Source organism: Maniola hyperantus, chromosome 15 (assembly GCF_902806685.2).
Source record: "Maniola hyperantus chromosome 15, iAphHyp1.2, whole genome shotgun sequence".
Classification (NCBI taxonomy): domain Eukaryota; kingdom Metazoa; phylum Arthropoda; class Insecta; order Lepidoptera; family Nymphalidae; genus Maniola; species Maniola hyperantus.
Window position 1 is genome coordinate 5264556 of NC_048550.1, and position 14637 is coordinate 5279192.

Consider the following 14637-nt stretch of genomic DNA (forward strand, 5'->3'; position numbering starts at 1 on the left):
TAAGCATTACTTCGTGCTGACCTCCTAAATTTCTAACTTCTTCTTTTTCCCGCTCTTCTCTTCTTATCATTATAGCCCGCAGCATTTGGCTATATCGTTGCCAGGCGTCCTCGCTCGACAGCATGCGCGCTACAAGGTTGCGGGCATTCACATTTCACACCCTCCGCGGTACTCTGTGAGTCTCTGTGCCTCCGCGTCTGTCGCACAGAATACATTGTCTGTCGATCCTAGCGCTTTTGACCTTAGATCGGCACAATCTATGTTTCAGTCTATATTACTCAAGATATTACTTTACTCTATGGTGATTATGATTATATAGGTACCTATTCTTTTGTTAGTTTTTTTGTTTGTATCGTGTTGTGCACAGAGTACATTATATATCTGGATTGGTGGAGATTCTAAAAATTATCAAATATCGTGCTATATCGAAAAATATGGGTAAAGATGATGTTTCCACTAAGAAACGCCGTAAATTAAATACATCAACGTCCAACGACGCTTCCAAGTTGACCCCGGCTGATGTTTATAAGGTTAGAATTTAAAGCAATACATCCTTGATCCTATTATAGTGCCCTTTATTGGTTCCTGCTGCCGCTTACTTAGTTCTCATCCAGATCCGCGGTGTCTACTGTCCAGTGTCCACATACCAGAGTGGTATCATATACCTAGGTAACTAGGTCCACACTCCACATACCAGAGTTGTATATAAAAGATTTTACACTTTTTATGTGCAATATCGGATGATGCGATGTGTCCCCTAGCTGCAATTATTTTTATGTAATTCATCAGTCTTGCTTGCATGTTTGCAAGTGAATAAACAGATAATATTTTTGTATATATGCTGCCATGTTGACCCAAGCAGCAAGCCTTGCCCAAGCCCAAGACTAACTTATTGGGTGACCGAACTTTGAAGGTGGTAGATTTGGCTTCTTTTTTACTTCCCTTCTGTATTAGGACACAAGCTATGCTATCTGATTTGTTAACCTAAAAAGTAGAAATTATTGAAACCTGAACCGGAAGGAGCCCATGTTTGAAGTCAAATGGCAATTATTACTCCATTTAATAGTATTTGGTTAGATATTTAAATAGGTTTACACTTTACAATGATATCAGATCTGCTATAGTCCAAGCAGAAGATTAAATAAATTTTCTACTAAAGACCTTTCGCTTACAGAAAGTTGTTGAGTTTGAAGAAACTGAGGCTCAAATTCGCTCTGCTGAAAAAGATGCTGCTTTGTTTAAAAAGATCTGTCAAGATGTGCGCCAGATATTTTCTGATGTTGCTGAATTAAAGGCCAAGGGTACTGATGAGGTGAATAGGTTACCGATTTAAAAATTATTGAAATTTGATAAATGTTGTATATTATTTGCATATAATTCTTTTCTTCAGGCAAAAGAAAAAATAAATGCTAAAAGAATAGAAGCATCCTTACAGTTGGTTGCTTTAAAAAAACTAAATAGACTTGAAAAAGTCCGGACAAGAGCTGGCAGAGATGCCTTGCACAAAGAAAAGCAAAGAGTGGACTCTACACACTTACTATTGCAGAATTTACTATATGAAGCTGACCATCTTGACAAAGAAGTAACAAAATGCCTACAGTTTAAATCAAAAGATGAAGAAATTGAACTAGTTCCATTAAAAGACTTTTATAAAGATGCACCAATAGAGATTTCACGCCCAGTAAGTTTGATTGATTAGTGTTAATTATATGTATGTATATTTCTATATTCCGATTAATCATAAAGGCAAAGTAAAGAATTATAGTCCAATTTGAATGTACATCAAGCTATAAAGATTTAAAAATAAAAGATGTATCAAATATAACTGAATTTATTATAAATACAGTCAAACCCAGTACAGTCAAAAAGAGTAGTTTATTACCTATTTTGAATAAATCATTTGACTGACCCATTTACAATAAACAACATTTTATGAGATATAATGACCCAAAGCATGAGTCCTGGCTATTTGTTTGGCTTTTGTGAACTAAGAAGCATGGTCTCTTTAGTGTTGTTACTTGTTATAACATATTTTTATTGTATAATAATATAATTATATTATCAAGTGGCTCAACTCAGCCTTTTGTCAGAGTTTGCCCAACTAGTTTTGATAATAACTGAGTTTTTCATGTTTCTTTTAGGAAGTGACAAAAACAGATGAGCATCAGCTGCAGTTAGCAAGGCTTGAATGGGAGCTAAAACAGCGCAGAGAGCTGGCTGGAGTATGTAGTGAACTGGTAGCTTCAAAAGAGCGTGTGGCGGCCGCCATAGCTGCTGCTCGGTCAAGGCTAGATGCTCTTGCTCCACATTTGCGAGATGTGCTCAAGGCCACCAAGCCTCTACAAGAGTGCTTGGCTCTTAGGCTAGATGAGAAACGTGATGAGACACAAGCTGCAGCTCTTTTACCTCCACCGTTATTCTTGCTCTATGCCAATGCTGGTGCTTATTCAGATGCCCTTGGAGCTAAGAATGTTACTGTTGGTAAGTTGATAAATTAAGCTTAATCAAATATTTCCTTTTTTAACCGACTTCAAAAAAAGGAGGAGGTTCTCAATTCGTCGGAATCTTTTTTTTTTTTTTTTTTTTTTTTTTTTTTTTTATTTTTTATGTATGTTCCCCGATTACTCAAAAACGCCTGGACCGATTTTGAAAATTCTTTTTTTGTTTGAAAGGGTATACTTCAAAGTTGGTCCCATTTCAATTTGGTGAAGATCTGATGAACATCTTCGAAGATAGATACTGGAACTCCTCAACGGATAAGAGTAAATTGCTCGCGATCAGTGTAATAGCTTAGTAAACAGTAGATTTTTAACCAGTCATAGCATAATTCCATGGGGCCACTAAAAATTGTGAAATAAAAAATTTTTACAAAAAAAATAAAAACCGACTTCGTTACATAAACACTAAAAATTGAAAAATAATTTAATTTATTACCGAATATATTATGTATACAAGAGTTAATATAGTTCCATAATAATATTTTTTGGGGTCGGTGCCAATGAGGTGCCATTGTGGAGTCCCATAAAAATATGAAGTTTAGACGATTCGCGCAGCTAAAGCTAATTGGCACCGGCACCAAAAAGTATTATTATGGAACTATATTAACTCTTGTATACATAATATATTCGGTAATAAATTAAATTATTTTTCAATTTTTAGTGTTTATGTAACGAAGTCGGTTTTTATTTTTTTTGTAAAAATTTTTTATTAAACAAAGATTTCTGAGAATGTCTGAAATAAAAAAAAGCTTTGATATGTACCTCAGAATGCAAGGGAATAGCCATCTACAAACAAGCGAATTAACAAAGAAAATGAAATACATCTTTGTGCCAAATTATATCATATAATATCAAGCTTGATTCAGTGGTTTGGCAGTGTAAAATAACAAGTAGACAGATATTCTTATAATATTAATGTGTATCTTTCTATTTTGTTTAGTTTCCTTAAAATTCATTTTAATTTCAGCTATAGCCGGAGATGAAGATGAAGCGAAAAGGCTGGATCAGCTTACAAATGAAGAGCGTGAAGTAGTTGTTTCTAACGATTCAGATTCAGATCAGGACAACAATGATGAAGATCATAGAGACAGCAAAAAGAAAAGACATCATAGAACTGCCAAAATATCCAAGGAGGAGAGAGCGGAGGCCAAGAAGAAGGAGGTACTCAAAAAACATCCCCTAAATGTTCATGTAACTGTAAAGAATTCTGATGAAACTGCAGTCGACTTGATCTTTTCCTACATGATACATCTAAAGATTGTTGTGGTTAAATTTATTATGAATGTCTCAAAGCCTATAACAGGAGTGTCTGCAGCTGATGTCTTGAATGGTGATTGCATTTTGAATGAGTTGTATGTTGGCGATGCGGGCTGTGATTCACCACACCCAGCCACTGCCTACTTGTTGAATGTTGCCGGTATATCTGAACACTTTACACACTTCATCTCAGAAGTTGGAAGGCCATACATATGGGCTCAAAGAATGTGTGGTTTAGATTTCATGGCTGTTATTTCTGATAAAGAAAAAACGAATAAAAACATTCTGCCCAGTCAAAGCCTCAGTGTTGCAAGTGTGGAAAATTTTATTTTTACTTTGAAAAAGAGGCTAAAAGCTCGAGTAGAATTAATGAAAGAACTTCAAGATTTGGAATCTGGTAAAATTTTACCCAACAAAGGTGTGACATGTCCTGTGAGGTTATCTGGATCATTGACCCAGTGGCAATCAATAACTTGGCTTGAATATCACCAAGCGCCATCAACATCGTTTTTGATATCAGAAGGCTTGGTGTCTGACGTGAATATGTTATATCGTGCAATTATTACTAGACAATCTGCAAAGCTTGTCGCTTTAGTGGCTGTGAGCAGTGATTACCCAAAGAAGGCACCTTTATTTACATTGACATTACATTGGAATGGAACTCATAATGCTCTCTCAAATGATGATATTAGAGACATAGAAAGAGTGATAAATACAAACTGGGACACAAGTGAAAAGATCCAGTGTACTTTATCATCACAGATGATGAAATTACTGACATGTCTGGATGTGCTTCTAGAGACCATGGGGTCACCCGAGTTTCCCCCTGATAAGGTAATATTACAAGCTGTCCGTGGACGTAATAGGATGAAGCCATACAAATTCTTAAAGCAAGGTGCAGGAGTTTTTGTACAATACTAAACTTTGTGAATCCATGTCTAGAAATGAAATTAAATATTCCAAATGTGAAGTGATTTTTTACTATAAAATAGAAATAATATTGAAATAGAGATGTTGAAAATAAGTATTTATTAAAACAAAAACAAACTAGCTTTATATTACAACAGTCTTTATTCTTATTTCGGTAAAGCATTGACTTTCTGCCAAAAATACACAATGATGATCACAATTTGGCAATATAATGAAATTTGTTGTGAGTATATAGACAAATAATTTTATACTGATTTTTTCAAAAAATACTTAAAACATTTTTCAACTTAACCTAAAAATGCCATATTGTTGGTCAATAATGAGATCTCTATCATGTCCACCTTGAGATATATTAATTCACATTTTTCACTTTATATATCACTACAAATAAGTATGTAATAATAAAATGTAATACATGTTATGAGATAGTTTTGAAAATCCATTCTACACTTCTATCAGTTTTTTTTACATTTTTATTATATTATAATTAAACTCTCTAAAGTGTCAATGGCGGGTGAAGGAATATTTGTATGTCTATTTAAAGTAAAAAGTGCTCGGCGGTCAGCTGAAGCTGAATAATTCTGAAAGTGTACAATAATATAAAAGTAAAATTAGGACTATTTCAATAATTACAACCATTAATTAATTTGTAGGGACAGTGTCATGACACAATTATCTACTTAAAATTTATATTTAAGCTGTACTAAAATCTTTTCACTAACACTTTCTAGGTGTTTCTAGAATATACTACCACTTGCAAGAAAACATCGATACATACAGTTAAAAAAATATAACTCACTATTGCGATCTCGGTAATCTTCATATTATAATAGTTAAACAACAGTGTGTATGATGATTTCTTTGTATTGATATTGTTCACTAATAATAATCCTTTTATACACTTTTTTTCAATCGTTTTTTCGCTGCAAGTCTTTTGTAAAACAAAATAAAATCACTTCTCGTCTTGCGTTTCGTGTGTACTTATTTCTAGGTAAAGATGCCTTATTGCATTATGAGATCCCGGCCTCTAATTTCACATCCATGATTTTTCGCGGCCCTTTGAGGCAGTTGAGCCGCCTTTGTACTGCGTCCCTGTCTGCAAGATTAATTTATTTAATTTAAATTATAGGTACATAATTTTATTTTTAAATTACAAAATTAAGTCAGTTTTGCTGTGGATCGTGAGGTCCCAGGTCAGACCAAAAAGGTGAGAGTGTATGTACCTGTAGATACGTATGTTACGCGAGAGTGTACCTGAGGCTGTGAACACAGCTGTTGTGCACTATAATACCCTTTCAAATTACAGCGGTAGGCCCTCAGTAAAATATTATTTTAATGAACAGTGACATATACTTGTGAAAGTAGTGTGGTGGTATAGAGTAAAGCACCAGTGTGTGTATGTGTGTGTGAAGGAGCGTGGTATAAATGAAGGGTGACGTACACTTGGAGAGTGTGGTGCGGTGGTGCGGGTGCAGCGGGTGGCGCTGCACGAGCGAGTGCAGCAGCACTTGCGCGGACATGTAGCGCCGCTCGCACTCTTTCACGTCGCCGAATAGCTCCTCGATTGCGGCCATTTGGCACTAAGGACAAAATTAGATTAACGTCGACAGATTAAAGTTGAAAATGCACTAGAGGATGGACTAATCAAACAGTAATATGTATTCGCTTTCAGTAAGTAACATAACACATAATTTCAATTCCTTAAACGTACCAATTCGATGGCGTGTTCGTAGAGGATTTTATCACAAACTGCTGGCGTCACTCCCGCCTCATGGAGCCTTCGTGACTCGTTCACGATCCACTTGTACTTTCCGTTCATTAGTGAGACAACTGCAATAGAAAAATATCGCTTAAAATTCTTCTACAAAATTAATTAGGAGGGTGTGAGATATGTATAATGGAAATCAGTCATGATAGTTTAAACGCTAAATTAATTAAAATTTCCAAGATTTATCATGTCTATCTCTATCTTTGGCAACATCTCGATAAACTGATTGGCCTGTTCCTACAATCGCACGCCTCCACCTCAATGGAAGATTCATTCGGGTGAGCGTGTTATTTTTGTGCGTATTACGTGCGTTTACTGCGTACGAACTTTCATGCAATAACGATTTTTTTTGTTCTCAAACGTTAAACTTATCATACGAATGAGTCATGAGTTTTCGTATGATAAGTTTAACGTCCATAAACGTTTCTTTTTTATACAGGTTGGGATTAACACGCTAGCAAAAACTTAGCTCTATTATCATACTACCTAAACACAATCCAATATCAATAACCATTTACGTTATACTTTTAGAGATTTAGTATTTTTCAAACTCGCAAAGTATAGCGTGCAAAACTCGGGGTCAATGGCCTCGCTTACGACGCGGCATCTATCTATGCAACGTTCGTTGACCTCTAGCGTCTGTTTTATTTGCAATACATTGCGAACTTTTAAAAATTACTAGTTTTTTTTGCGGTATCTAATCAGTAACCATTAGTAATATCACCTGTCTTCGTTTTTGGTGGTGTTCTGATAACACCCTGTATATAAGGGCGGTGCACAAGGCGAAGCAAGCTCTAAAGTCCCGGTGCACCTCGTCCTGCGTAGTAACTGAACGTTTTTCGAGTTGTGTCACATGTAGTGTACGTACCGTTGCGCACTTGCGGCGTGGGCTGCAGCGTGCGCGAGCGGTAGTGCGCGGCGGCGAGGCGCAGGCCGGCCGCCAGCGCCTGCATGGCCTGCACCAGCAGCCCCAGCCGCACGCTCTCGTTGCTCCTTTCTGCAAATCATATGTAATGAATAATGATTGAGTTTTATTTTCAACTAGATGATGCCCGCAACTTCGTCCGCGTGGATGTAGGTTTTTAAAAATCCCGTTGGAACCTTTTCATTTTCCTAATGCCTATGCCCTTCCCTAGCTAACTTTGTACCAAATTTCATCAAAATCGGTTAAACTGTTGGGCTGTGCAAAGCTTGCAGACAGACAGACGGACACACTTTCGCATTTATAATAATAAGCATGGATATTCAACATAAACACCTATTCAGCCTGTGAATGTTTCCTCTTGAATAGGCCTTCGCTAAGACTAGGTTCTCATTTGTATCATTTGGGATCAAATATTACCATCAGAGGCGTCCATGAGCGCGGCGAGCGGCGCGCCGCACGACACTGCGAGGTCGGACAGCAGCTCCGCCAGCATCAGCACAAAGTTGAGCTGCGAGAACACTTTGCTGTGCTCCTCCTGAATAAACAAAATATTTTGTTCATATACTTCCACAGGCCGAGGAAACCGTCAATTAATACCCAGTAAGTCTGTAAGCTGCGGTCAGCGGTTCGATCCTGGGCACGCACCTCTAACTTTTCGGAGTTATGTTTGTTTTAAGTAATTAAAAATCACTTGCTTTAACGCTGAAGCAAAACATCGCGAGGAAACCTGCATGCCTGAGAGTTCTCCATAATATTCTCAAAGCTGTGTGTGAAGTCTGCCAATCCGCACTTGGCCAGCCCTTCTCACTCTGAGAGGAGACCCGTGCTCTGTAGTCTGTAGTGTAGTGTGTAGTCGTGATCAACCCATCGAGGCTCACTAGCCTCGATGGGTTGATCATGAGAATAATGATGAAGTCTGAACTGAAAAGTGCGTCGCGTTCGGCGTGATTCATGCACCATCGTCATGCGAGTCGTGCGGTGCGTGGACTCACCGCGAGGATGGTCTCCTCCTGCAGGTTGGGGATGTAGACGGGCGGGTCGTGGTGCAGCTTGATGCCGCGCAGCAGCGCGTCGGGCAAAGCGCCGCGCTTGGGCGACGACTCCCCGCTCGCCTTCAGCGCGGCCAGCGTCACCGGCGGCGACGACCCTGCGATACGTCCAAATGATGAACCAACGCAATAGCGTTTTATGCCGACTTGTCTCACGACTCAAAATAAGACGCCAGATAGAAACGAGTGCTTTCGAACTTCAAGACACTCTCCCGGTTTTTTGCGGTCTTTAAAAATATAGTAGCTTATGACATGTTGTAGATATTTTTTATATCCGTATTTTCACGGGTTCGGATCGGATAAGTGCGTGATGAAGCGATGTAACCATACTAATTATATCAATAGCGTACCTGATCTCCTATATGAGGGACTATTCGTTGGAGAGACCTGCCATAGCGAGGGCGGTGGGGAGCTCCCAGAGGCGCTTCGTCTGCGAGTCGAAGGGGGAGTCCCCATTGTGAACGGTACCTGTAAATCCTATTTATTAACAAAATACATATAAAAATATTAGTTTCGATCAAAAATAGGGTTCTATATTATGGAAAAAATTACGCACGAAAAGAATTTATAAAACACTGGCTAAATTGACGGGTCTAAATCCATCCCTTTCTACGGGGAGCATTATGAAAGTGATAGCAATACCTACGTTAAGACTTGATGACTTGACTAAGATTGTGTACAACAGATTCCAGTTCCCCCAGTTCCCGGCAGCCCTGCTATTCCCGATTACGGTAAGATGGTGGGGAGCGGGTGGATGAGGAAGGCTGAGGACCGTGTTTGGTGGCGTGCTCTTGGAAAGGCCTATGTCCAGCAGTGGACGCAAACAGGCTGATGGATTGGATTGGTACAACAGAATGGACTAATTGCGAATCACATGAAACTAACGCTTTTGTTATGTAAACTTAGAATATTATTCGTAGTTTAAACCTGGGTATCCATTAATGTTAACAAATCTTATGTACCGATCGATGTCGGTTTTGGTATGAACACAAATGCTGACCGTGTTCATAGAAGTCTTTCGTAGTCTTCTAATATTGTTCGCAGGATAGGGTTCGCTAACATTAAGGGTCCGTTCAGATAGATCGGTGCGGAGAGCAGAGCAAATGATCGTATTTAAAATTAAGTTCTAGGTCATTGACTTAAGGTTCATTTTTAAATTTATTTTATTTAAAGACAACAGGATGCCCGATGATCACTGCAATGGACATAATATTATACATAGTACAAGTACGCTGGAAGAGGTGTGCCATACAAAATGGCAGTTATTTTTTATGCGGATTCGAAGCGCTCCACCGAGCGTACCGCGAATTACAATTGACACCTGTAGGGCGATTGCCTAAAACCTGCATCAATCATTATTACAATTTCAATTGTTGTAATTGGCTGAATTTGTGCGATTCTTGTTGCAACAATGCATTTTAGCCAATAGTGAGCGAGCGTCAACCAATTAGAGGTGATTGCGATCGTGACAGTGTAGCTGTCGTTCTCCCGCAATCGCGCAGTTGGTGTCAAATCTGTTGACAGATGTCTCATTACTAAAAAGTTTCGAGTACGCTCGCATGACGCCAAAACGGCGAAACTCAAGTTGCTCCAAGTCCAACGTACTTGTATTTTTTATTCAGAGGTATTTTATGATATTTTGTAGGTAGAGATCAGTGCAGAGGACGCTTTCCCAATGCGCTCAGTATGAAAATTGTGAAACATTTAAGAGAGCTGATTCTCTTTCGCGCGCTTGAGCTGTCAACTGGTCTGGTTGATGTGCTCTTCCATGCACCAGCTGCGGACTGGCTCTATCTGAAAGGACCCGAATGGATGCCTAGCTTTATAAGGTCGCAAGTTGGGTAGTTTTCGTCAGTTAGAGCGATCGATGGTGTATGCGGGTTACTCACAGTGGGCGGCGAGAGCGAGCCGATGTTGGTGTTTCGGTTGTGGTTAGAGCGCAGAACGTCGATGGGCTGCGAGCGCGGCACGCTGCTCGCGCTAGTCGGGTTCTGTCCAAACCACCACAAACACTACGTTATCTGAATGTTAGTGACAAAGCCTATGTCTATGCAAATATGGATTCGAACAACGATCTCTAACTACTACACACTAGATTGGCCATTCCAAACAAGATCTTTTTGATGCGAATATGCCTTTACTTATCACTTGATCGCCAGTAGTGTCCGAACGAACCTTCGACTTCAGTCACCTTCGAGTTTAGGCAGAAGGTGGTTAAACCAATTTCTTAATTTTTATTTCTTTGCCAGAAATCGACCTTCGGTTGGACACTTATGGCCAGTATCATGTTTGGTGTGAACTGGACTTTTGTTCAGAATAGCCGTTCCATACTTTAATTCAATGGACACGAATGATAACTCACACAAGCAATGATTAACAAGCTTTTTCACATTACTTAATATTTACATAAATATAATAGTCTTTTAGAAGCGACAAATCATCCCTGTACAATACACGAAGCCATTCAGTTTGACCCCGTTTTTCGTTCGATATCTTTTCATATTGAATGAATTTGAGTAAATCAAAATTCTTATCATATTTTTAAGTAAAACCTTGATTCATTAACATGTAACACATTCCCTCTCAGATAAAATCTGCCACACCCCTACCGGCTACAGCATTGTGGTTCACTGGGAACCCTATAAGGGTCAGTCGCACACTGACCAACAAAATGCTAGAACAATTTTCATAATGACTATTTATATTTATGACTAAATCACAACTAAGGACCCACGATACGATACCTTTAGCACACACGATACCTTTAGCATTAGCGATTTTGCGACTGCATTGATACTGCATAGCGTTTTGGCTTTCTGCGTTCGATCGCTGTATTCGCACGTTTTAGGGTCCAGAGTTCGTTTCACTTCACTTCCAGTGTGGGCTGCGCTTTAGTTGTGATTTAGATAATAGATAATTTATCACTAAAAGTTGGTCGAGCATTTTGCTGCACAGTGTGCGTTGACCCTAAGGCGGCGTCTAACCGCGGCCACAGCCTCCCACAAGTAAAGCCAACAAAACTACCACCTCTTTCAACTTTAATCAAGGTAAGTACATACCTACTACCACTTTTATAAGTCGCATGGGTAAAATTTGCTAGCGCAGAAAAGCGCAATCTAACGTCGAATAAAACCAAATGTACACCAATGAAATACAGATCTTATTGCTTGACGTTAAGATTTTTAAGAACAACAGAGACTTCTGGTATCTCGCTCATAATTCGCGCGTACAAAACGTGGCGCGTCGCGTAGGCAACAACCAATAGCGGACGGATGCGCGCTATTATTGGCTGAGATATTTTTGCGTCATTCAAAAATAACATTTCTGCGCAGGTACATCGGTTTAACTTTTAAAAGTGGTAGTACTGTAAATGAATGCGAAGCAACTCACCCTTGTTGGTAGTGCATTGGACGTATTCTCGTTTTGTTGCTGGTTGACGGGCTGTGCGGGCAGGTCGCTCGTGTGGACGGGGTCGGGCTGCGCGGCCGGCAGCGCGAGCGACCGCGGCCGCGACGCCGCCTCGGACGCGGACGAGCCGTGCGACGTGTGCGAGCCCTCCGTCGAGGCGCTGTCTGCCTCTACTACCACGAAGTCCTCCGCGCCCGGCCACAAGTCGGATGAATCTGCTGTAACCAAGGGCGGTTGCCGTTACTAAACTTCTAACGTTAAACCAAAATAATAAACAAAAATTGTCAAAACATTTCGTTATGTTAATCAGAAGGTAGTTACCTAATATTAACAGTAGCGGAATCATCATGTTATATCAATATGATTTAACGTTATGATATTTTTATCTTTACTTAACGACTAGCTTATAATTTTTTTTAAATACATATTATCAAAAAAAACCGGCCTAGTGCGAGTCAGACTCGCGCACTGAGAGTTCCGTACTACAATCGTATTTTATTGACATTTTGCACGATAAATCAAAAACCATTATGCCTAAAAATAAATAAAAATCTGTTTTAGAATGTACAAACTAAAGCCCTTTCATATGATACTCCACTTGATATAGTTATCTTACTTCGAAAATTGAAAATACAAATTTTTAGTTCATGACCACAATTTAATTTTTTTTTGTGTGATGTAACCACAAATTCGCGGTTTTCAGATTTTTTCCCGAATGTCTGCTATAAGACCTACCTACCTGCCAAATTCCATGATTCTAGGTCAACGGGAAGTACCCTGTAAGTTTCTTGACAGACCGACAGACAGACAGACAACAAAGTGATCCTATAAGGGTTCCGTTTTTCCTTTTGAGGTACGGAACCCTAAAAATTGCGGAACCGGCAGGATTCGAACCTACGTCTTCTGGTGATTTCTCGCGACTTCGTCCGCGTCATCTACAAAAATTTCAAGTCCCTATTTTACCCCCTTGGGAATTGAATTTTCAAAAATCCTTTCTTAGCGGATGTCTTACGTCATAATCTATCTGCATGCCCAGCCTGATCCGTCCAGTAATTTGAGCTGTGCGTTGATAGATCAGTCAGTCAGTCAGTCTTCATAGAAGAAGAAGAAGAAGATATATTATTTTGTATTTCATTAGTGTAGCAACAGATTTCTGATATTCAGCAGGAGACAGATAAGGTTTAGTTGTGTTGTATAATATACGTACTCTAACACACATTTATATTTAAACAGGTGACAAATACAATAACACATTGTAGACAAAGTGCGATGTATGGCATTACATTCATATTTATCGGAGCTGACAAAGCGATTAGTGTAAAAATAATTATCACGAGATGCGTTAAAATTAAAATACGATTAATTTGGCTGTGGAATAAAGCTGATTAAATATCTAGCACGTTCGGCGTGTAGTGTGTACCTACTGAAGACGTCATTCAAATTGTACTTAGGAACTAAGGAGTTTTTTTTAGATAAATACTATCTCAAAACCGGTACCGGTACCGGTACCGGTACCGGTAAACCGGTACTATCTCAATTATTATTTTAACAACTTTACAGGGTGAAAGACAAACTTGTTTCCTTCAGCTAAATAGTGTTTGTATGCGCCTGCCAGTTAGGTAAAGCCTCGCTAGTATACATTATAGTGTGTGCTTATCTTTTTGATCCAAACTAGTATACTATATAGTTGCTCGATGACTGCAATGAGCTTAAGAATGCAGTAAATGTACTGTACATAGAAGGTATGACGCGCGCCACTCTTCTCCACTCCTCACGCGCCATTTTAACTTTTTGTGTTAAATTTCATGTCAAAAGTACGATTTTAGTCCTTATTTTAAAGGTGGACTGCACTTTTGACATGAAAGTTGACTCATAAGCTTAAAATGAGGCGTGAGGAGTCATTTTGTACGGATTATACGTATGCATAACGTATTTTGAAACAATTCAACAATATGTATGAATTAGTAAATAAAATATCTATTAGTATTGATAGTATTTTAGTGTGTATTTAAAAGATATGAAACATGTCACCTAATTGAACACGCAGCCTAGCTATTGTTCTCTTGAGCACTGAATACATAATTACTATTCCGCCGTATTAGAAAGGCGGCAAAACAAAAAGCGCTATGTATGACTACGATGTCTACGATCGCTGTGAGACGAACAGTTGTGCGACATTGTTCTTGCGCCAACTTGCTAAATCTCTCGTAGCTAATTATGTTATTTATAGATTTTACCTATTTATGTCGTAAAGCAGCGCTGATACGTAACGTTAACGATACGGTAACGGGTCATGTTGGTGTTTATGGACGGTCGTTTATGTAGGAATGTTTTTGAATGAGTACGGATTTGAAATTGTTTAGCATAATAAGAGCTAACGCAGACAACCATTTTTTAACTACGACCGAGCTTTATCCGACAATGGCTGATTTGAGACGGTGAGAATGGTTGCCCGATTTTAGGCTGACTCCACCTAGGTACACTGTATTGCTATCGATTTCATAATGCTTCCCGCGGAAAAGGATAGCACTAGATTTAGACCTGTCAATTTAGTTAGTTTAAGGATTGTGTACAACAGAACTAGCCACAATGTCTTGTGTGTTAGACCGTTTTCACTCGTATGTTCCAGACGATCTTCGTCAAAAATTGAGACGGCGAAAGTTGATAATTACATACATACGCGGATTTTAGAGGACATGTGCCATATATGCATATCTGCGTTATAGAAGTAAAATGTCTCTTGTTCTTTTTGTTGTACCTACTATTATCGGTCGTGAGTGATGGCCGTAAAATTTTATATTT

General features: G+C 39.0%; 2 protein-coding genes across 7 annotated transcripts in view; one reads left to right on the forward strand and one right to left on the reverse strand.

The window, feature by feature from the left end:
- Positions 1-315: 315 nt before the first annotated feature.
- thoc5 (THO complex 5) lies at positions 316-4720 on the forward strand. The gene is made up of 5 exons (XM_034976105.2): positions 316-530; positions 1175-1312; positions 1391-1681; positions 2142-2481; positions 3466-4720. The coding sequence occupies exons 1-5, from the start codon at positions 435-437 to the stop codon at positions 4674-4676; spliced, it is 2076 nt and encodes a 691-aa protein (XP_034831996.1). The 5' UTR covers positions 316-434; the 3' UTR covers positions 4677-4720.
- A 43-nt stretch (positions 4721-4763) lies between these two features.
- The window catches only part of Atg1 (serine/threonine-protein kinase unc-51-like protein Atg1), a 50586-nt gene continuing 40712 nt past the window's right edge, over positions 4764-14637 (reverse strand). For 2 of the 6 annotated variants that reach the window (XM_069503328.1, XM_069503331.1), the window contains 9 exons: positions 11818-12050; positions 10317-10418; positions 8778-8904; positions 8371-8525; positions 7796-7913; positions 7322-7450; positions 6397-6515; positions 6127-6265; positions 4764-5781 (listed from right to left, as the gene is read on the reverse strand). In XM_069503328.1, the coding sequence (XP_069359429.1) occupies positions 5696-5781; positions 6127-6265; positions 6397-6515; positions 7322-7450; positions 7796-7913; positions 8371-8525; positions 8778-8904; positions 10317-10418; positions 11818-12050 (1208 nt within the window). In that variant the 3' untranslated portion in view covers positions 4764-5695. Of the gene's footprint in view, positions 5782-6126; positions 6266-6396; positions 6516-7321; positions 7451-7795; positions 7914-8370; positions 8526-8777; positions 8905-10316; positions 10419-11817; positions 12054-14637 lie in introns of all 6 variants that reach the window. The other 4 variants (XM_069503327.1, XM_069503330.1, XM_069503329.1 and 1 more) reach the window with 3 other exon arrangements.